This window comes from Plectropomus leopardus, chromosome 3 (genome assembly GCF_026936395.1).
Source record: "Plectropomus leopardus strain MGB_pleo_1.0 chromosome 3, ASM2693639v1, whole genome shotgun sequence".
Lineage (NCBI taxonomy): Eukaryota > Metazoa > Chordata > Actinopteri > Perciformes > Serranidae > Plectropomus > Plectropomus leopardus.
The window spans coordinates 8,379,315-8,402,532 of NC_142178.1; the positions used below are offsets into that span (position 1 = coordinate 8,379,315).

Sequence of the window (23,218 nt, forward strand, 5' to 3'; positions counted from 1 at the left end):
TATTAATCTGTCACAGAAGTGTATAATCTTAGTCAGTAGTAACACGGCTGATTGGTCCAGTAGTGTGTGAGATTAGCTGCTGACAGACAAACACACTCTCATGCTCAGACACACACAGGACCAAATGCATGATAATGTAATCAGAAGGCACTAATGTTAACAGCAGGGTCAGTTGTAGTGAAAGCAGCAGTACAGTTAGAGACAGTGTGCTGTTCAGACACTAGAGGGCAGCAGTGGAAAAGTTTGATTTTTCACTGCAGCAGCACAGAACAAACGGAAATATCAAATGTAGTGTGAGGTGATAACTACAGGTTTAAAGTGAGGGCCTGAGTGTAGGATCATCTTGGAAAAACAGACAGAATTCATAATGTATAAAGTTGTCTTACAATAGTGTCAAATATCATTCAATTATCACGTGTTTATTATTGTAACTATGACGAGAAAGGTCCCCAAACCTTAACAAAGTGCTTTAAGAAAACAAAAACTCAAAGCACAATCTTTCCCTAAAACTGGCCAAGTCTTGTTTCTGTCTAAACAAACTATAAACTCAGTCGTGTCATCAAACACATTTATGTTTCACAGACTAATGATTTCATCCAGCCAATCAGAAAACACTTCTGTGGTCCAGTTAAAGGTTCAGTGTGAAGGACTGTGGTGGATATACAAGGTACAAGGTACATTTATTATATTCTTATGTATATTTTATCATATTGGCAGAAATGGAATATAAGTGAGTTTTTCTTAATAGATAATCACCTGAAACACAAATTATTTTGTTTGCATTAGAATGAACTGTTGATATCTATGTTAATGACTAAGGAGTCCACCATGTTGAACTGCCAACACATAACAGTCTGTGGTACTAAACTTTATTCATCGTGATTAAAATCACGATGAATAAACGTCTCACTAAATCAGTTCAGACAGATAAATCATTATTTGTTTATCGGGCGATAAGAATCCAGCGATTAACGCTTGCACGTTAAAGCCGTTAACGGCCCAGCACTAATATATATATATTTCTGATAGTAATACAGATTTTTTATCTTTTGTCAGATTAAAATTAAGATGAATAAACGTCTCACTAAATCATTTCAGACAGATAAATCATTATTTAGAAAATAATATTAAAATAATGATATTAAAACAAAGATAAATGAAATAAAAAATAAATCCCATCTGCTGGCTCATAGTAACATTTTTCTTTAGCAACAACAGAAATTTGAAGTTTGAACACAAACAGAATTTCTCACTTTGACAAAAATAAAAAACACTTTTTATTCATAATACTTGAATTCATCATCTTCACTGTTAAAATCACCTGAGTTTGTATCTTTTGTCTCTCTAATTTTCCACCGCAGGGGCTGATGGGAGGTGTGAGGACCTGTTAGAGACCACGTGGCCCTCGTCTGATCTCACAGCTCGTCCTCGTTTGGCCTCAGCTGCGTCAGAGCTCCACTTCTCCGCAGGTTGAGCAGAGGAAACACCACTGCACAACATGCTTTTCCTCCCAGCTGCTGCTCTGTGCTGTCTGTGTTCAGGTGAGTGTTTCCAGCCAATCAGGAGCCAACAAAGTCCACCTTTAACAGACACTGTCACACTCACCTTCATCTACCTGTCTGTGTCTCTGCAGCGCTGGTTGCCATGGCAGCAGATCAGCTGATTCAGGATGATTTAACACTGACCAGGAGAGTCGGTGATAACGTCTCCTTCAGCTGTCGAGGCGATGAGCAGTGTCATGATAGAAGTAGGATAGTCTGGTTCCAGAAGAGAGACACAGAAACATTCACACGGATTCTGAGTATTGACAGAAGTGATGGTAAAGTTACATATTACAATCATCCTCAGAAAAATAATTTCTCAGCTGTGTATGAACAGAAAGTCTGTGAGTTGAGGATCCAAAAAGTTGAACTCAGTCATTCAGCCACTTACTACTGCTACTGTGTGAGGTCCCACAGAGAGAAATGATCCCTGCAGCCCGTACAAAAACCAACAACAGATGTCACACAGTGTTTGTGACAGGAGGAGAGCAGCAAACCACAGCCCAGGTTCACACATTTCACCTCCAGCTCAGCCAGAGTCACAAGCACACTGAACTAAGGAATTTATTTTCTTTACTGGAATCAGAATTTATCCAACATTATATTTTTAAATATTTTCATTATATTTTCCAGCAGGTTTAGAGCAGCACAGAAGAGCAGTGGTGAAATAATTTCAAAAGATAAGAAAAACTGAACATTTAAATTAAATGAAAAACACAAATCCTTTGTGTGACCTGCAGCAGGAATAAAGTCGATTCCTCCTCATAATACTGATCTGCTCTTAATGTGTAAACTTCCTGCGTTTCTTTCACAATAAAAGCTTCAAAGACACATTTCTTACACTCCTTTTTTAACAGATTTTAGCAGATAATTTCGTTTCAATAAATGACACAGCTGATTTCTTGGATTTATGATAATTCTCCCCCAGCAGATTTGGGAAATGTTTTTGGATTAATCCAGGTTTTCTCTGTGAGCAGTGGGACGTTTGGCTCAGTCGTTCCATCCAACCAAAACTTTGATCCAGAACAAGACAATTGTTGGCCTGATTTCTGTCACATCCACAGAGGATGTTTATCATCAAAGTAAGTAAGTAGCAAAAATTTGGGGAGGTTAAGTTTAGGCAATAATATTCCAGAAATGGAATATAATATAAATATATTTTCTTTAACTGATAACAACCTGAAAATCCGAATGAAGCAGGAATATCTTCAGAGTCCGCCATGTTGAACCTCCATGTTTCTACAGTAGCCCAGAACGGACAAACCAAACACTTACTCTAGAGAGGACCATTTTTGTTTTCCCATCAGCCACCATGGTTAGCAGCCCTCTTAAGTATTTGTTTGTTTGAACTTTTTTTTGATCTCATGTGTTGCACTGATTTCGAAAGCAGGAGGATCTCAACTCTTTCTGTTGCAGCACTGGTTTTGTCAAAAGGAATCCATTAATGTGATACACATACATCATAAATCAAAGTAATGGACAATTTAAAAATGTGAGCTGATGATGGTGCTGGATACAAACTTACCAAAGTCAGAAGGATTCATCCTCTGAGGAACATGAACGTGTGAACCAGCGATCCACAGAGAAAATCTGCTAATGTTCCTATAAAGGAAAAAAAAGAAGAGACAGTCGTGTTAATATGAACATTAGAGAGCGACATCATGGAGCTGAAATATTATACTGGTTAATTTTTGGGACTCGTTCACCTCAGCCGACACATTCAGCAGCAGACAGGTTTTTGTATTACTCTCTCTCACTGTGAGAAACATCAGGATCTTTGGCTCTGGAACTAAACTGTATGTAACAGGTAAGAATAAACATTTATTTTCCTTCAATTGTTTTATTTAACAAGTTGAAAATGTTTTTATTAATGATTCTCTGCTGCTTCAAGCTTAACGTTAGTTTTTTTCATCATCAGTAGAGTATTCTTGCAGCTATTGTTACATTAACAGGTTCATAATTCCTAAACGATTTTTTTGAATTTCAAAGCACAACTCAAGTAATTATTTATTTTTAAAGGAGATGAATCTGATTTATATATTAAAAAGTATGATAATGGAAATATAAAAATATATATAATAAGTTCCCCTCAGTGACTCAATACCATCTAATACAAAATACGACTTTAAAATTATTTTAAGATGTGTCAGAAAATGTATTATAAAAAGCATGAAATTGTAATATTTTGCTTATGAAATTAATGCAATTTAATAAATATATGTTAAATGGTAAAATGTCTCACATGAATTTTACAATATAGAGGTACAAATGTCTTTAAGACATTGAAACATTTAATCAGATAATATGTTATTACAATTACCAGAATTCTGTAAATTTATTTATATATTTCTGTGATGATGTATAATAATGGCACATGTATATATCTGCATTTTAACTAACTTTTAATTAACCCTAAATTTAAAAAAGAGGCTATATATTACTTTGCAAAATTTCTTTATTATTTATATTATATTATATTACGTCCTTATTCATGTTTTATGGATCCAAATAAATGTAGTTGTGTACAAAAGTTAACATTATCATATTTAAATCATTGATGTAGTCACTTTTATCTTAACAAATCTGATGAAATTACTTGATGGTAAATACAAAAATATAATAAACTTATACTGTAATGAATAAAATTACAATTGTATTTCAAATTTTATCTTAATGGGACTCTTTTTTTGTAGGACAGTAAATTCTGCTGTTATATTATGTTAGACAGTTAATATTATTATGTAGAATCCCCCATGGTGATCAGGTTTAATCTTATTTTAAGAAACAGTTTCTATTTACATTTGATATATCTAAACATCCCCCTGTTTTTTAAAATATGTTGTAAATGTGTTGTACTTACATGTATTTTAGATTACAACTCTATTTTATGTGATAGAAAATATGCGATTGTTGAATAATTTGTATATTACTGTTATGTTGATTGACTGTCTGAAGATAAATGTCATCATAATATAATATAAAATAATAACTACATAATATTTTTGTCCCTCTATAAGTCATGCTGACAGTATATTCTCAGTGTGTTTAGTATGACGGTGAATCCAGTACATGTAGTGAACTTTGTGCTGTACTGATGAGTACTTTAGTTTCCAGGATCAGACTGAATGCAGTGCAGAGCTGTAAGCTGCTGCTGACTGTGTGAATGTGTGTCTGTGCTGCTTGTTGCTGCTGTCAAACTTCAGATGAGCAGGTAGTGCAGCCCGTGGTGAGCGTGTACCCAGCAGCACCCACAGTCCACCTGGAGGGGCGGAGCTCCCTGCTGTGTCTGGCCTCAGCCATGTTTCCTCCTGAGGTCAAGTTCTCCTGGAAAAGATGGAGGGAGAGTGGTACTCTGGTGGATCTGAGCCCTGATGACGGAGAGCAGCTGGAGCTCAGAGAGTCGGGACGCACCGCCTCCATCTTGCTGATCCATCAGCCAGAGAACAGCACATATAAATATCACTGCTACGTGCAGCACGAGGGGGGCGCAGTGAAGGCCCAAACAGAACAAGGTAATGAAGATTTGGTGACTGTGTTCAGCAGTGATTCAGCTTCATGTGGAGACGCTGTCAGAGAGAGCAGAGGACTGACATTTCTCACTAGGCGGGTTTCCATTACAGATGTGCACAAAAATTAAGCAATATTTTAGAAATGTCTATAAACACAATTAAAACAGATGACCACCTTTCCATTGAGTGATGTGACTTCTCCTCTCGCGATTAACGTTCCAAGAAGCATGGCGATGGATGTTCAAAGCATCAGCAGGTTTATTTCTATTGCAGCCACCACACCAGCTGTCATCTAGAAATACACTGGCCGTCATTATTTCCAATCGAAGGTGATGTAGGTGTGTTATGGAGCAATGATGGAAAGACATATCCTTACACGAGGGATTTCTGAGAGGTGATTGTCCAACATTACACAGAGGAATTGTGAATTCAAACTTTACAGCTGCTCAACTTTTGAAGAGTTATAGGATGTAATAACACCTCTCGTAGCGGCTGCTGCATCATGGCTGAGGGAGCCAGTTCCTACCAACAAGTGCACAACCACAGCATCATGTGACCTATAAAAGCCAATAATTGTTTCCATCACAGTTTTGTGACATATGGTTTCTTTAATCTCCTGAAATATCAGCTCATGAGAGCATAAAAACTATTTTTAAGATAAATGTTAGGTTTTTTTTAAATCAATGTGTTTCTATTAGGCGTATTTTATATTCGCAGTTTCAATTAGTGCATTTGAGGGTTAATGCAAACCCAAACATTTCACTCCTTTTCTGTTTCAGAGGTTCCAGCTCCAGCAGCCTCCTGTCCTGCAGAGAGAGAGCCAGCAGACCTGCCAGCTCTGCAGCAAGCTGACTGTAAGATCAACTGCTGCTTCTCCTTCAATGCCCAATGTTTCCCTTTAAACTGCAGCCTTTGTTTCTTATCTCATCATTAAGAGTTGCTGTCCTGGCTCCATACCTAAAATGCTTGATGGGGCTGTGACTTGTTGTAATTGATTAGAGTCTTTGAACTTCTGATCAGATTGAAGCTGGTTCTTGTCTTCATTTAAAGCTGGTGGTTCTGTCTGGAAAAGTCCAAGTGATACTGATGAAAATATGATGATGTTGTGAGGAAATTTAAAAAGTGAAACAGTACGGAGAGAGGAATGACCTGTCTGTCTGTGTGTCTGTGTGTCAGTGACCCTCCAGTCTCAGTGCAGGGTGAAGCTGCTGTGTGTGCTGTACACACTGCTGACAGTGAAGAGTCTGGTGTACTGCTGTGGACTCTCTCTGCTGCTCCTCCTCAGAAACAAGGGACCGTCCACCAACTGCACACATGCTGACTGACTGTTCTCCGCTCGCCTTTTCTCACCATCACGTCTCATCAGTTCATCTCATTTATCACTTTGTTCAGTATTCACAAATATCAATCATGACGTGTTGTGGTTGGTTGTTAAATATATCTCTTTTATGCACAAGCAATTAAGTGTGAATTGTCTGCAGTGTTATTTTCATTAATTTGTTTATTTCCACTTTTAGTATATTAAAAAAAATAAGTTGAATCATTGGCTGTCTGGTAGATGTGTAATTGTTTAGAGTATTTTTGCTTTTCTTTGTAAAACAATATGCATAGTGTGACAGCTTTGTAAAATTCCTTCTATAACATCCTTTATAAACGGAAAAAATAAAGTGTTTGTGTAAACATCCTTGTTTTTATGGAACTTTTTTGGCCTCAAAGCAAATAATCAAAAACAGAATCAGCTTCATTAGCCGCGTATGTTGACAACTGCAAGTCATTTGACTCTGGTTTTGAGTCGCTGCGAATATACTTAAACACAGCACCAAGTACAAATACACAGAAAGATTAGAACAGAAGCACACAGCTTAACAAGGATAACAAAACTAAAGAAAAATAAGCAAATATATACACAGCTGTTATATACAAGTCAGTAGGTGCGGGTGTTCCACCAGGTTTGGTCCTGAGCCCCTTTTATATTTGTGTCAGTGTCGATATAAAACTCTACACTGATGACACTGTTGTTTACACACATCGACAAACAGCAGAGTGAGTTGCTTTAAAGAAACAGCTGTTATGAAATGATCAGATTTTTCTGAATTATCAATTACAGCCTGATCAGGACTAAATGGATTGGTTCAGGTGCTGATTATATAAATTATGATTTTTATTTGTGGCACACATTTCAAGACAGAATCACAAAATGCTTCATAAAGACATACAAAATGTATACATTGTCGAAAAAATACAATTAATTTATTCATTGTAAATGATATAAACACATAAACACTTTTTCTTTTGATGTTAAGACTGTATGCACAATTTCTTTCCCTCAAGTAATATGTTGTAATTTTACAATACAGACATACAAAGTCTGGATACAGCATCTTTATTCTGTAATCTCTATAAATAATAATAAAAAAAACCAGGACACTGTTTTCCATCAATAGACTCCTGACCTGAAGCTGAACCCCCTGAAAAACTTAAAAAACTTAAAAATTCACCAGTTTCATAGAGCATGCTGCCATTTTTAATTGTAATTGAGTTATTCCTCCCATGTGAACACTGTAGTGAGAGCCAGCTCTGCTAGAATTAGTGTGAGATAATAAAGTGGGATCAGAGCAGATTTAAGCAGGTTAAACAGATCTTTTATTTCAGCTTCTCAGCTCTGAGTTGAGGCTCTGAGATGTTTCTCTTACAGATTAAAAGCACAGATCAAAGCTGAGACAGTGATGCTGAGTGCACGGTTGTAACTGTCACTGTGTTATTACTGTGAGAAAGGCTGCAGAGCAGAAACCCACACAGCCCGTCTGCTGCCGGAGAGGAAGTGTTGACTCGATGTCAACATTTTTTTATGAGTTCTCATAACCACAGAGAGCAGATTCATATCTGCTGCTCTACACATTTATCAGATCCTCTTCCTCTCTGTGGCTGTTTGTCATTTCTCTTGTTGGAAGCTTTTTTTTCACTGAGCCTCCACCCACACAGTTGAACTGAGCCCCCAAAGAGCAGCAATGACCATCCAACTGGAGGCAACACTCATGGGAGCTGCACTTCACAGTTTACACTTGGTGCTGATGAGTAACAACAAGTCCTCATACAAACATGACAAACAGCTTTCTTATTAGTGCCCTCCAAAACATACATATGAGTGTTTTCTGATTGGAGGATTGGTCTGGAGGACTGTCGTCATGTAAACAGATTCAGCAACTCGTAGTGTTTTTGAGTTTTAAGAGCTTGAAGTTTTTGGTTTTTTTTGTTGTTTTTTTTTTGTTTTGTTTTTTTACAGCAGAAAGAACTATAAAACATTAAATATTTCAAAGCAGAAGCTATGGTGTGATGTCATTATTTGCAGTAAATTATTAGTTGTGCATAATGAAAACATGTACATTCAGTACTATTTGTTCCAGTGCAGTAAACTGAGAGAGATCAACCAGGACAGTAAACTAAAAGACAGAACACTAAAATCAACTCTGATGGTGATTTTTTTACAAGAGCAAAATTAATTGACTCCAAAATGTTCTGAAATGAGAAAAGTTGATAGCAGAACGTTATTATTTTTTATTTTACTAATTTTATTTTCCATTTCTAGATATATTTCATTCTGCATTGGTTTTGGTTTAGTGTATTTTTGCACGTGTTCTCTCTCTGTTGTGTGTTCTCTCTCCTGCAGGCCTGTGTGTGGCAGGAGGTGTGGCGTGCTCCTCCTGCAGCAGCAGATAAGACACACCTGTGTCCACTCAGCTCATCAGCCTGCCTTTATAAAGCTTGATGTCACTCCACTGCTTTGCTGCTTAATTCTGTACAGTCTGATAGTGTTTCTGTGACTTCAGTGTTTTGTTTTTGAATGGCTTCAGGGTTTAAGCTGCCAGTTTTGCAGTGTTTGTTGTTTGCTCGTGAATTTTATTTGTACTTACTAGTGTTTTTACGTTTCTGTGTGCTCAGGTACTGCTGTGTTCCTCGCTGTTGCGCCTCAGTGTCCTCAGTGCCTGAGTTTGTCCATGTGCTGCGTCTATGCTGGAGATGATTCTGTGAGTCAGTCAGCTCCCTGCCTCCACTGCCTGCTCCTTTGCTTTTCTTGTGTACAATAAACTCTTTTTTTTTTTAACATACCTACCCACGTCAGTCTCCACTTTAGAGTCCAAAAAACCCCATAAAGCCTGTAAATTAAGTGCAGACAAAACAGATACTTTTTTAAGGGAAAAATACATCTCCCATAAAAATAATCCATATCAAATATGTTTAATGAAATGATTTATTGTGCAAAAGAAAAGTAAAAAAAATCTCAGGTGAAATGTTTTGTTATATTTATTAAAACTTTGCATTTAATGAGAATAAAACAAACTGGCAGACATACAAAAATAAAATACTGCTGCTAATACTATTACGAATGAAGAATGAGAAAACCAAATTTCGTTTATTACCTTTATTTATGTAACAAAAAGTCAAGTAAATGTTGAAACAAATACACCAAAGCACAAAGCATTTAGAGGAAAAAAATAAAACAACTAAAACCAAAAAGTAAAGCTGATTACATGAAGAAAATATTCAAATGTTCAACATTATATTTAAAATAAGAACATGAATAAAAAAGTTCTCTAGTATCACCATTTTCCAGATAATGAGCTCATTAAGATATCATACACAGTGTATTAGAAGAAGTTTGTTAGTAAAATACATTCTGTGATTTTGTTGATATTAAATAAAAAAGCTAAAATAACACAAACACTGAGGGAGTAAGTTAGCCTACATTACAAAATAAATAAATCAGTTACAGTCACTGAGAAAAATATGTAATTATAATACAGTTACTTATCAAAATGTTGGTGGTAATTCTTTTAAAAAAATTTTTTAAACCATTTATTTGGTAATTTATTTACTTTTTGCCATGCAGGAATTTCTTGGCATTAACTCCGTCTTTTCCAGGAGAACTTGACCTCAGGAGGAAACATGGCTGAGGCCAGACACAGCAGGGAGCTCCGCCCCTCCAGGTGGACTGTGGGTGCTGCTGGGTACACGCTCACCACGGGCTGCACTACCTGCTCATCTGAAGTTTGACAGCAGCAACAAGCAGCACAGACACACATTCACACAGTCAGCAGCAGCTTACAGCTCTGCACTGCATTCAGTCTGATCCTGGAAACTAAAGTACTCATCAGTACAGCACAAAGTTCACTACATGTACTGGATTCACCGTCATACTAAACACGCTGAGAATATACTGTCAGCATGAGTTATAGAGGGACAAAAATATTCACTATGTATTCAGCAATTCATTATATCAATGTGCAACATCCAATAATAATAATAATAATAATAATAATAATAATAATAATAATAATAATAATAATAATAATAATAATAATAATGTAAAAAGTAAAAGTGTTTAGGCAGCAAAATAATATGTTCATACTTTCACTATAATTATTGCTACTAATATAATACAATACAATGATGACATTTATCTTCATGCAATGGAAACTGGTTTTCCTAAATAATGGTGATATACATATTATAAATAAATTACACATCTTAAACTTTTGTATACAACTACAATGATACTTCTTAATAAATCAAACATAAATAAACACTGTTTACTCTATATAATATCATTTATATAATATATATATGATATCATTTTGTATAATTTTTTATATCTAATAATATAATACAATACACTTGAGATTGTGCAAATCATTATAAAGCCTCCCATTTATATGTATTTAAAGTCTGTAACAGCTAGGCTTTATATGTAAGTCATGATTATATATTATCATAGAAATGTATAAATTAGTATGCAAAATTCTTCTCATGGTAAAATCATATTTATTATCTCTTTCAGTGTTTGAATGTCTAAAAGATATATGCATCATCATACAGCATACTTAATGAATGACTTACATTTTTAAATTTCTTTAAACATATTTAAAATATGCTTTTTTTAAACGTTTCTTTGACATATATATCGTTTTTTTTACACTGAATTACCAACAGAATCTAATACTGTATATATTTTACGATTTCTAATATACTTTTTCGATATGAATCGGTTTGATCTCCTGAAGGAATAGAGAAAAACTTGAGTTGTGCAGTGAGATTTTAACATCCTTTTTTGTTGTTGTTTTGTGTGGGAATTATGAATCTCTTTATGTAACAGTAACTGCACGGCTGCAACAATTCTCTACTAATTATGAAAAAAAATGACACGTAAAGCCTGAAGCAGCAGAGACTCATTTAAAAAAAAAAAAACATTTTCAATTTGTTAAATAAAACAAACTGAAGGAAAATAAATGTTTTTTCTTACCTGTTACACACAGTTTAGTTCCAGAGCCAAAGATCACGTTTCTCACAGTGAGAGAGAGTAATACAAAAACCTGTCTGCTGCTGAATGTGTCGGCTGAGGTGAACGAGTCCCAAAAATGAACCAGTATCATATTTCAGCTCCATGATGTCGCTCTCTAATGTTCATATTAACACGACTGTCTCTTCTTTTTTTTCTTTATAGAAACATTAGCAGATTTTCTCTGTGGATTGTTGGTAAACACGTTCATGTTCCTCAGAGGATGAATCCTTCTGACTTTGGTAAGTTTTTATCCAGCACCATCATCAGGTAGCACTTTTAAATTATCCATTACATTGATTTACGGCTTCTGTGTATCCAATGACTGATCTTATTTTTTTCATATTCCTATCCCAGTGTCTGAATATTCTTAATAATTATAATGTTGCTGTTTGAAAGAGCTTACAGGCATTATTATGCTCTTATATAATCATGATGGCACTGGCATAAAATCTCACATTTCAGAATGATAATAATATTGTTATATTGTTTATTTCTGGAATAATATATCGTCCAACCAAAGTAGTTATTGTGACAGGCCTGATTGTAACACTAAAAGTAAGAATATACTGCTTGAAAAAATGAATAAAACATTAAAATAAGAACAATGCTGTTTTTTGTTTGTTTGTTTGTTTGTTTCCATGTCTTTTACTTGAATGACCTTTAGACTCAGTCTTTCTGACATCATGTAGCCTATATGTAAATAACATTTAATACCTTAAAACATTTTTATATTATATTTGTTTTAAAACAAGTCAGCTGGAAACATTAACAAGCTTGAGACAGTTATCAATAACTCATAAAGCTGAGGTTAGCTCTACAGTTTTCAAAATCTGCCAGCGATGCGCACAAAAGCAGCTTCTCATATCTGGCTGAAATCATCCAAACAATGTTTTGTTTTATTTCTGTTGTCTCAAACTCTGTCTTTCACCTAAAATCACCTCCCTTGTTGTAATTTGGCACCATGCTCCCTCTCTGTTTTCTTCACCCTTTTGTCCGTCTCCATTTCACTTCACCTTTTCTTTCTTTCACCCATTGATCCTGTCGTCTCTTTTCTCTCTCCTGCCTAACCTCTTTATCTCCCCTTCTTTCTGCACTTTCCTCTTCCTCTCATCTCTTTCCTCTTCCTCTCCTCACCTCCTCTGCCCTTTTCTCACTCTCGTCCTTCTCCTTCCATTAGCAGCAGTAGCAGGAGGAGGCACGACAGCGAGGAGGGCGACAGCCACCGGAGGCACAAACACAAGAAGAGCAAGAGGAGCAAGGAGGGCAAAGAGGCCAGCGAGGACATCAGCGCAGACCAAGAGAACCAGGAGGCCATGGAGTAGTGATGGCCACCTCCTGTGTGTCTGTCTCCGCTCCTGTCTGTCCCTCCGTGTCTCCCAGCAACATGAGAAAGAAGGAGGGCGAGAAGATGAACGCAGACCAGCAAAACCAGGAAGTGATGGATGCGTCCTGTCACTCCCCTCTCCATCTATCTGAGTTCTCCTCCACGCTGCTGTCACTCATCCTCACCGTCACAGAGAGTGCAGGAGCAGAGGAGGTGGTAAAGGAGGATGGTACTTGATCTGTTTCTCCATCAGTAGCTGACATGAGACGGGGCATCAGTCTGTCTTCACCTCCCTCTGCTCCTCGACGCTCCTCTCAGAGCTCTGCTGTAATATCATGCTCACACATCTCTCTGTATAGTCAGGATGATCAACATGTTTAGCTCTTTTTTTCTCTCATTTCTTTCTTTGTTCTTGTCCTGTATGAAGACATCTATAGACAGCTGTCGGTTTAAGTTTAATTAAAAAAACACTTTTGATAAGACGTTGCTTGGGGAGTATTTTATTTTATTTTTAAGAATTAATAGCAGAGTATTTTTGCATGATAACAGTGAGTCATATTAATCTGTCACAGAAGTGTATAATCTTAGTCAGTAGTAACACGGCTGATTGGTCCAGTAGTGTGTGAGATTAGCTGCTGACAGACAAACACACTCTCATGCTCAGACACACACAGGACCAAATGCATGATAATGTAATCAGAAGGCACTAATGTTAACAGCAGGGTCAGTTGTAGTGAAAGCAGCAGTACAGTTAGAGACAGTGTGCTGTTCAGACACTAGAGGGCAGCAGTGGAAAAGTTTGATTTTTCACTGCAGCAGCACAGAACAAACGGAAATATCAAATGTAGTGTGAGGTGATAACTACAGGTTTAAAGTGAGGGCCTGAGTGTAGGATCATCTTGGAAAAACAGACAGAATTCATAATGTATAAAGTTGTCTTACAATAGTGTCAAATATCATTCAATTATCACGTGTTTATTATTGTAACTATGACGAGAAACATCCCCAAACCTTAACAAAGTGCTTTAAGAAAACAAAAACTCAAAGCACAATCTTTCCCTAAAACTGGCCAAGTCTTGTTTCTGTCTAAACAAACTGTAAACTCAGTCGTGTCATCAAACAGATTTATGTTTCACAGACTAATGATTTCATCCAGCCAATCAGAAAACACTTCTGTGGTCCAGTTAAAGGTTCAGTGTGAAGGACTGTGGTGGATATACAAGGTACAAGGTACATTTATTATATTCTTATGTATATTTTATCATATTGGCAGAAATGGAATATAAGTGTGTTTTTCTTAATAGATAATCACCTGAGACACAAATTATTTTGTTTGCATTAGAATGAACTGTTGATATCTATGTTAATGACTAAGGAGTCCACCATGTTGAACTGCCAACACATAACAGTCTGTGGTACTAAACTTTATTCAACTTGATATAAAGATGAAATTTGAAGTTTGAACACAAACAGAATTTCTCACTTTGACAAAAATAAAAAAAGCTTTTTATACGTAATACTTGAATTCATCATCTTCACTGTTAAAATCACCTGAGTTTTTATCTTTTGTCTCTCTAATGTCGCCGCAGGGGCTGATGGGAGGTGTGAGGACCTGTTAGAGACCACGTGGCCCTCGTCTGATCTCACAGCTCGTCCTCGTTTGGCCTCAGCTGCGTCAGAGCTCCACTTCTCCGCAGGTTGAGCAGAGGAAACACCACTGCACAACATGCTTTTCCTCCCAGCTGCTGCTCTGTGCTGTCTGTGTTCAGGTGAGTGTTTCCAGCCAATCAGGAGCCAACAAAGTCCACCTTTAACAGACACTGTCACACTCACCTTCATCTACCTGTCTGTGTCTCTGCAGCGCTGGTTGCCATGGCAGCAGATCAGCTGATTCAGGATGATTTAACACTGACCAGGAGAGTCGGTGATAACGTCTCCTTCAGCTGTCGAGGCGATGAGCAGTGTGATGATGGAAGCTGGATAGTCTGGTACCAGAAGAGAGACACAGAAACATTCACATGGATTCTGAGTATTCGCAGAAGTGATGGTAGAGTTGATTATTCCAATCATCCTCAGATAAATAATTTCTCAGCTGTGTATGAACAGAAAGTCTGTGAGTTGAGGATCCAGAGAGTTGAACTCAGTCATTCAGCCACTTACTACTGCTCCTGTTGGAGGTCCCACAGTGAGAAATGATCCCTGCAGCCCGTACAAAAACCAACAACAGATGTCACACAGTGTTTGTGACAGGAGGAGAGCAGCAAACCACAGCCCAGGTTCACACATTTCACCTCCAGCTCAGCCAGAGTCACAAGCACACTCAACTAAGGAATTTATTTTCTTTACTGGAATCAGGATTTATCCAGCATTATATTTTTAAATATTTTCATCATATTTTCCAGCAGGTTTAGAGCAGCACAGAAGAGCAGTAGTGAAATAATGTTAAAATATAACAAAAACTGAATTTTTAAATTAAATGAAAAACACAAATAAATTAGATAAAAACATAAAGAAGTAATCTTTGATAAGCAGTGTCTGATCTAAATTTCCCATAACTATAAATACAAAAACAAGCATTTACATTTTGATGAAAATGAAAATCCTCTTTGTGACTGCTCCAGGAATAAAGTCTGATCCTCCTCATAATACTGATCTGCTCTTAATGTGTAAACTTCCTGTGTTTCTTTCACAATAAAAGCTTTAAAGACAACATTTGTTACACTCCTTTTTTTTACAGATTTTAGCAGATATTTTCATTTCAATAAATGACACAGCTGATTTCTTGGATTTATGATAATTCTCCCTCAGCAGATTTGGGAAATGTTTTTGGATTAATCCAGGTTTTCTCTGTGAGCAGTGGGACGTTTGGCTCAGTCGTTCCATCCAACCAAAACTTTGATCCAGAACAAGACAATTGTTGGCCTGATTTCTGTCACATCCACAGAGGATGTTCATCATCAAAGTATCCTCATAAACATGTTTTTATGATATCTTACGAATAAGTGCCCCACAAATGACATTACTTTCTAAATGTAGAGTTACGTTTTTAGCAAAAATTTGGGGAGGTTAAGTTTAGGCAATAATATTCCAGAAATGGAATATAATATAAATATATTTTCTTTAATTGATAACAACCTGAAAATCCGAATGAAGTGGGAATATCTTCAGAGTCCGCCATGTTGAACCTCCATGTTTCTACAGTAGCCCAGAACGGACAAACCAAACACTTACTCTAGAGAGGGCCATTTTTGTTTTCCCATCAGCCACCATGGTTAGCAGCCCTCTTAAGTATTTGTTTGTTTGAACTTTTTTTTGATCTCATGTGTTGCACTGATTTCGAAAGCAGGAGGATCTCAACTCTTTCTGTTGCAGCACTGGTTTTGTCAAAAGGAATCCATTAATGTGATACACATACATCATAAATCAAAGTAATGGACAATTTAAAAATGTGAGCTGATGATGGTGCTGGATACAAACTTACCAAAGTCAGAAGGATTCATCCTCTGAGGAACATGAACGTGTGAACCAGCGATCCACAGAGAAAATCTGCTAATGTTTCTATAAAGGAAAAAAAGAAGAGACAGTCGTGTTAATATGAACATTAGAGAGCGACATCATGGAGCTGAAATATTATACTGGTTAATTTTTGGGACTCGTTCACCTCAGCCGACACATTCAGCAGCAGACAGGTTTTTGTATTACTCTCTCTCACTGTGAGAGGTGACGACATCTTTGGCTCTGGAACTAAACTGTATGTAACAGGTAAGAATAAACATTTATTTTCCTTCAATTGTTTTATTAAACAAGTTGAAAATGTTTTTATTAATGATTCTCTGCTGCTTCAGGCTTAACGTTAGTTTTTTTCATCATCAGTAGAGTATTCTTGCAACTATTGTTACATAAACAGGTTCAAAATTCCTAAAAGAAATTTTAATTTTGATTTCAAAGCGCAACTCAAGTAATTATTTATTTTTAAAGGAGATGAATCTGATTTATATATTAAAAAGTATGATAATGGAAATATAAAAATATATAGAATGAGTTCCCCTCAGTGACTCAATACCATCTAATACAAAATAATGAATTAAAATGATAAGAAATAAAAAATAAAATTTCAAATGTGTCAGAAAATGTATTATAAAAAGCATGAAATTGTAATATTTTGCTTATGAAATTAATGCAATTTAATAAATATATGTTAAATGGTAAATGTCTCACATGAATTTTACAATATAGAGGTACAAATGTCTTTAAGACATTGAAACATTTAATCAGATAATATGTTATTACAATTCACAGAATTAAACTGTAAATTAAACTAATTTATATATTTCTGTGATGATGTATAATAATGGCACATGTATATATCTGCATTTTAACTAACTTGTAATTAACCCTAAATATAAAAAAGAGGCTATATATTACTTTGCAAAATTTCCTTATTATTTATATTATATTATATTACGTCCTTATTCATGTTTTATGGATCCAAATTAAAATGTAGTTGTGTACAAAAGTTAACATTATCATATTTAAATCATTGATGTAGTCACTTTTATCTTAACAAATCTGATGAAATTACTTGATGGTAAATACAATATAATAAACTTATACTGTAATGAATAAAATTACAATTGTATTTCAAATTTTATCTTAATGGGACTCTTTTTTTGTAGGACAGTAAATTCTGCAGTCATATTATGTTAGACAGTTAATATTATTATGTAGAATCCCCCATGATGATCAGGTTTAATCTTATTTTAAGAAACAGTTTCTATTTACATTTGATATATCTAAACATCCCACAGTTTTTTAAAATATGTTGTAAATGTGTTGTACTTACATGCATTTTAGATTACAACTCTATTTTATGTGATAGAAAATATGCGATTGTTGAATAATTTGTATATTACCGTTATCCAGAAAAACTAGTTTGACTGTCTGAAGATAAAATGTCATCATAATAGAATAGAATAAAATTTTGTGTGACAGTAAATTCTGTTATGATATATTATATTTTATTATATTATTACTACTACTAATACTGCTGCTACTACTACTATTAATAAAAATAATAATAATTATAAAAATTTGACTTCATTGTGATAAAGAATTACTGAATACATAATATTTATGTCCCTCTATAACTCATGCTGACAGTATATTCTGAGTGTGTTTAGTATGACGGTGAATCCAGTACATGTAGTGAACTTTGTGCTGTACTGATGAGTACTTTAGTTTCCAGGATCAGACTGAATGCAGTGCAGAGCTGTAAGCTGCTGCTGACTGTGTGAATGTGTGTCTGTGCTGCTTGTTGCTGCTGTCAAACTTCAGATGAGCAGGTAGTGCAGCCCGTGGTGAGCGTGTACCCAGCAGCACCCACAGTCCACCTGGAGGGGCGGAGCTCCCTGCTGTGTCTGGCCTCAGCCATGTTTCCTCCTGAGGTCAAGTTCTCCTGGAAAAGAGGGAGGGAGAGTGGTACTCTGGTGGATCTGAGCCCTGATGACGGAGACCAGCTGGAGCTCAGAGAGTCGGGACGCACCGCCTCCATCTTGCTGATCCATCAGCCAGAGAACAGCACATATAAATATCACTGCTACGTGCAGCACGAGGGGGGCACAGTGAAGGCCCAAACAGAACAAGGTAATGAAGATTTGGTGACTGTGTTCAGCAGTGATTCAGCTTCATGTGGAGACGCTGTCAGAGAGAGCAGAGGACTGACATTTCTCACTAGGCGGGTTTCCATTACAGATGTGCACAAAAATTAAGCAATATTTTAGAAATGTCTATAAACACAATTAAAACAGATGACCGCCTTTCCATTGAGTGATGTGACTTCTCCTCTCACGATTAACGTTCCAAGAAGCATGGCGATGGATGTTCAAAGCATCAGCAGGTTTATTTCTATTGCAGCCACCACACCAGCTGTCATCTAGAAATACACTGGCCGTCATTATTTCCAATCGAAGGTGATGTAGGTGTGTTATGTGACCGATGATAGAGAGACAAGCCCTTACACCAGGGATTTCTGAGAGGTGATTGTCCAAAATTACACAGAGGAATTGTGAATTCAAACTTTACAGCTGCTCAACTTTTAAAGAGTTATGGGATGTAATAACACCTCTTGTAGCGCTGGCTGCATCATGTGACCTATAAACGCCAATAATTGTTTCCATCACAGTTTTGCGACATATGTTTGTTTTAATCTCCTGAAATATCAGCTCATGAGAGCATAAAAACTATTTTTAAGATAAATGTTAGGGTTTTTTTTTTAAATCAATGTGTTTCCATTAGGCGTATTTTATATTTGCAGTTTCAATTAGTGCATTTGAGGGTTAATGGAAACCCAAACATTTCACTCCTTTTCTGTTTCAGAGGTTCCAGCTCCAGCAGCCTCCTGTCCTGCAGAGAGAGAGCCAGCAGACCTGCCAGCTCTGCAGCAAGCTGACTGTAAGATCAACTGCTGCTTCTCCTTCAATGCCCAATGTTTCCCTTTAAACTGCAGCCTTTGTTTCTTATCTCATCATTAAGAGTTGCTGTCCTGGCTCCATACCTAAAATGCTTGATGGGGCTGTGACTTGTTGTAATTGATTAGAGTCTTTGAACTTCTGATCAGATTGAAGCTGGTTCTTGTCTTCATTTAAAGCTGGTGGTTCTGTCTGGAAAAGTCCAAGTGATACTGATGAAAATATGATGATGTTGTGAGGAAATTTAAAAAGCGAAACAGTATGGAGAGAGGAATGACCTGTCTGTCTGTGTGTCTGTGTGTCAGTGACCCTCCAGTCTCAGTGCAGGGTGAAGCTGCTGTGTGTGCTATACACACTGCTGACAGTGAAGAGTCTGGTGTACTGCTGTGGACTCTCTCTGCTGCTCCTCCTCAGAAACAAGGGACCGTCCACCAACTGCACACATGCTGACTGACTGTTCTCCGCTCGCCTTTTCTCACCATCACGTCGCATCACTTCATCTCATTTATCACTTTGTTCAGTATTCACAAATATCAGTTATGATGTGTTGTGGTTGGTTGATAAATATATCTCTTTTATGCACAAGCAATTAAGTGTGAATTCTTTGCAGTGTTATTTTCATTCATTTGTTTATTTCCACTTTAGTTGTGACTTTTATAATTATAAAAAAAAAAACCACCTGAATAATTGGCTGTCTGGTAGATGTGTTATTGTTTATAGTATTTTTGCTTTTCTTTGTAAAACAATATGCATAGTGTGACAGCTTTGTAAAATTCCTTCTATAACATCCTTTATAAACGGAAAAAATAAAGTGTTTGTGTAAACATCCTTGTTTTTATGGAACTTTTTTGGCCTCAAAGCAAATAATCAGAAACAGAATCAGTTTCATTAGCCGTGTATGTTGACGACTGCAAGTCATTTGACTGGTTTTGAGTCGCTGCAAATATACTTAAACACAGCACCAAGTACAAATACACAGGAAGATTAGAATAGAAGCACACAGCTTAACAAGGATAACAAAACTAAACAAAAATAAGCAAATATATACACAGCTGTTATATACAAGTCAGTAGGTGCGGGTGTTCCACCAGGTTTGGTCCTGAGCCCCTTTTATATTTGTGTCAGTGTCGATATAAAACTCTACACTGATGACACTGTTGTTTACACACATCGACAAACAGCAGAGTGAGTTGCTTTAAAGAAATGAGGTGTATTATGCTCTGTTTGCTTATCTTGAGGTCAGAGGTCTAGGAATGATTACGTCTCGGAGTCAGATGAGTAAAATATTGATACTAGGCTTACATGACATGGACTGTGGCCCTTGGGAGTTATTTTTGTGATTAAAATACAATAGGTGAGGAATGTTTACTGATGAATGTATAGATGCTTGTACCTATATAAGAAGATATGCATGAGTTGTAAGAGAGATTCACATTGGTCCCTGAATCTTCTCCCAGGCAGACCATGGTGCCTGGTGGATGCTGAACTTTGTTGTAATAAATTAATTCTTATGCAACCAAGTCGGTGTCAGCGGCGGTTCCTTCATCAACTACACATCATTGCTACTTAAGAAACAACGACAGAAACAGCTGTTATGAAATGATCAGATTTTTCTGAATAAAATGTCTCATCAATTACAGCCTGATCAGGACTAAATGGATTGGTTCAGGTGCTGATTATATAAATTATGATTTTTAGTTGTGGCACACATTTCAAGACAGAATCACAAAATGCTTCACAAAGACATACAAAATGTATACATTGTCGAAAAAATACAATTAATTTATTCATTGTAAATGATATAAACACATAAAACACTTTTTGTTTTGATGTTAAGATTTTAAGCACAGTTTCTCTCCCTCAAGTCATATGTTGTAATTTTACAATACAGACATACAAAGTCTGGATACAGCATCTTTATTCTGTAATCTCTATAAATAATAATAAAATAACCAGGACACTGTTTTCCATCAATGGACCCCTGACCGGAAGCTGAACCCCCTGAAAAACTTAAAAAACTTTAAAATTCACCAGTTTCATAGAGCATGCTGCCATTTTTAATTGTAATTGAGTTATTCCTCCCATGTGAACACTGTAGTGAGAGCCAGCTCTGCTAGAATTAGTGTGAGATAATAAAGTGGGATCAGAGCAGATTTAAGCAGGTTAAACAGATCTTTTATTTCAGCTTCTCAGCTCTGAGTTGAGGCTCTGAGATGTTTCTCTTACAGATTAAAAGCACAGATCAAAGCTGAGACAGCGATGCTGAGTGCACGGTTGTAACTGTCACTGTGTTATTACTGTGAGAAAGGCTGCAGAGCAGAAACCCACACAGCCCGTCTACTGCCGGAGAGGAAGTGTTGACTCGATGTCAACATTTTTTTTTGAGTTCTAATAACCACAGAGAGCAGATTCATATCTGCTGCTCTTCACATTTATCAGATCCTCTTCCTCTCTGTGGCTGTTTGTCATTTCTCTTGTTGGAAGCTTTTTTTTCACTGAGCCTCCACCCACACAGTTGAACTGAGCCCCCAAAGAGCAACAATGACCATCCAACTGGAGGCAACACTCATGGGAGCTGCACTTCACAGTTTACACTTGGTGCTGATGAGTAACAACAAGTCCTCATACAAACATGACAAACAGCTTTCTTATTAGTGCCCTCCAAAACATACATATGAGTGTTTTCTGATTGGAGGATTGGTCTGGAGGACTGTCGTCATGTAAACAGATTCAGCAACTCGTAGTGTTTTTGAGTTTTAAGAGCTTTAAGTGTTTGTTTGTTTTTTTTTTTGTTGTTTTTTTTTGTTTTTTTTACAGCAGAAAGAACAATAAAACATTAAATATTTCAAAGCAGAAGCTATGGTGTGATGTCATTATTTGCAGTGAATTATTAGTTGTGCATAATGAAAACATGTACATTCAGTACTATTTGTTCCAGTGCAGTAAACTGAGAGAGATCAACCAGGACAGTAAACTAAAAGATAGAACACTAAAATCAACTCTGATGGTGATTTTTTTACAAGAGCAAAATTAATTGACTCCAAAATGTTCTGAAATGAGAAAAGTTGATAGCAGAACGTTATTATTTTTTATTTTACTAATTTTATTTTCCATTTCTAGATATATTTCAATCTGCATTGGTTTTGGTTTAGTGTATTTTTGCACGTGTTCTCTCTCTGTTGTGTGTTCTCTGTCCTGCAGGCCTGTGTGTGGCAGGAGGTGTGGCGTGCTCCTCCTGCAGCAGCAGATAAGACACACCTGTGTCCACTCAGCTCATCAGCCTGCCTTTATAAAGCTTGACGTCACTCCACTGCTTTGCTGCTTAATTCTGTACAGTCTGATAGTGTTTCTGTGACTTCAGTGTTTTGTTTTTGAATGGCTTCAGGGTTTAAGCTGCCAGTTTTGCAGTGTTTGTTGTTTGCTCGTGAATTTTTGTTTGTACTTACTGGTGTTTTTACGTTTCTGTGTGCTCAGGTACTCCTGTGTTCCTCGCTGTTGCGCCTCAGTGTCCTCAGTGCCTGAGTTTGTCCATGTGCTGCGTCTATGCTGGAGATGATTCTGTGAGTCAGTCAGCTCCCTGCCTCCACTGCCTGCTCCTTTGCTTTTCTTGTGTACAATAAACTCTTTTTTTTTACATACCTACCCACGTCAGTCTCCACTTTAGAGTCCAAAAAACCCCCTAAAGCCTGTAAAGTAAGTGCAGACAAAACAGATACTATTTTGAAGGCAAAAATACATCTTCCATAAACACACATCAAATATGTTTAAGCAATGTTTATGAAATGATTTTATAGTTTATGTAGAAAGAAAAATCAAAATAATCTCAAGTGAAATGTTTTGTTGCATTTAATGAGAATAAAACAAACTGGTAGACAAACAAAAATAAAATACTGCTGCTAATACTAATAAAATTAAGAATGAGAAAACTGTTGGAGTATGTAAGTATATGATGCAATGTTCATGTTCATGTTCATTCCTTATTTCTTGTTTATTCCTTATGTGGTCATGTTTATTCCTTACAAGAAGACAAGATATATTAT

General features: G+C 36.5%; 3 protein-coding genes across 6 annotated transcripts; all 3 read left to right on the top strand.

The window, feature by feature from the left end:
* Positions 1–1,483: 1,483 nt before the first annotated feature.
* On the top strand, positions 1,484–6,721 carry LOC148189893 (immunoglobulin lambda-1 light chain-like). Its single transcript, XM_088075114.1, has 6 exons — positions 1,484–1,541; positions 1,634–1,965; positions 3,216–3,348; positions 4,745–5,053; positions 5,830–5,904; positions 6,227–6,721. Exons 1-6 carry the CDS (start codon positions 1,499–1,501, stop codon positions 6,373–6,375), a joined length of 1,041 nt encoding a protein of 346 aa, XP_087931240.1. The 5' UTR covers positions 1,484–1,498; the 3' UTR covers positions 6,376–6,721.
* Positions 6,722–8,833: 2,112 nt separating this feature from the next.
* On the top strand, positions 8,834–13,200 carry LOC148189894 (uncharacterized). 3 transcript variants are annotated; one of them, XM_088075485.1, is made up of 4 exons: positions 8,834–9,075; positions 9,971–10,056; positions 11,550–11,626; positions 12,568–13,200. In XM_088075485.1, the coding sequence occupies exons 1-4, from the start codon at positions 9,046–9,048 to the stop codon at positions 12,861–12,863; spliced, it is 489 nt and encodes a 162-aa protein (XP_087931611.1). In that variant the 5' UTR covers positions 8,834–9,045; the 3' UTR covers positions 12,864–13,200. The 3 variants fall into 3 exon arrangements, 2 of the variants coding, with proteins under 2 accessions (XP_087931611.1, XP_087931610.1); XM_088075484.1 differs by having other exon boundaries at positions 8,835–9,075; positions 12,565–13,199; XR_015776195.1 differs by lacking the exons at positions 8,834–9,075; positions 9,971–10,056 and adding an exon at positions 11,377–11,446 and having other exon boundaries at positions 12,565–13,197.
* Positions 13,201–14,422: 1,222 nt separating this feature from the next.
* LOC148189895 (immunoglobulin lambda-1 light chain-like) lies at positions 14,423–20,004 on the top strand. 2 transcript variants are annotated; one of them, XM_088075487.1, is made up of 6 exons: positions 14,423–14,480; positions 14,573–14,896; positions 16,432–16,473; positions 18,046–18,354; positions 19,087–19,161; positions 19,484–20,004. In XM_088075487.1, the coding sequence occupies exons 1-6, from the start codon at positions 14,438–14,440 to the stop codon at positions 19,630–19,632; spliced, it is 942 nt and encodes a 313-aa protein (XP_087931613.1). In that variant the 5' UTR covers positions 14,423–14,437; the 3' UTR covers positions 19,633–20,004. The 2 variants fall into 2 exon arrangements, with proteins under 2 accessions (XP_087931613.1, XP_087931614.1); XM_088075488.1 differs by having other exon boundaries at positions 14,573–14,888; positions 16,430–16,473.
* The last annotated feature ends 3,214 nt before the right edge of the window (positions 20,005–23,218 follow it).

Bases quoted from the DNA above. Each gene is read 5' to 3' on its own strand.
- LOC148189893 (XM_088075114.1), top strand. From the start codon at position 1,499: ATGCTTTTCCTCCCAGCTGCTGCTCTGTGCTGTCTGTGTTCAG. The intron at 1,542-1,633 runs GTGAGTGTTTCC...GTGTCTCTGCAG, and splicing joins TCTGTGCTGTCTGTGTTCAG to CGCTGGTTGCCATGGCAGCA. The intron at 3,349-4,744 runs GTAAGAATAAAC...GTCAAACTTCAG, and splicing joins AACTAAACTGTATGTAACAG to ATGAGCAGGTAGTGCAGCCC.
- LOC148189894 (XM_088075484.1), top strand. From the start codon at position 9,046: ATGTGCTGCGTCTATGCTGGAGATGATTCT. The intron at 9,076-9,970 runs GTGAGTCAGTCA...CGTCTTTTCCAG, and splicing joins TCTATGCTGGAGATGATTCT to GAGAACTTGACCTCAGGAGG. The intron at 11,627-12,564 runs GTAAGTTTTTAT...TCCTTCCATTAG, and splicing joins GATGAATCCTTCTGACTTTG to CAGCAGTAGCAGGAGGAGGC.
- LOC148189895 (XM_088075487.1), top strand. From the start codon at position 14,438: ATGCTTTTCCTCCCAGCTGCTGCTCTGTGCTGTCTGTGTTCAG. The intron at 14,897-16,431 runs GTGAGAAATGAT...TCACTGTGAGAG, and splicing joins CTCCTGTTGGAGGTCCCACA to GTGACGACATCTTTGGCTCT. The intron at 18,355-19,086 runs GTAATGAAGATT...TTTCTGTTTCAG, and splicing joins GAAGGCCCAAACAGAACAAG to AGGTTCCAGCTCCAGCAGCC.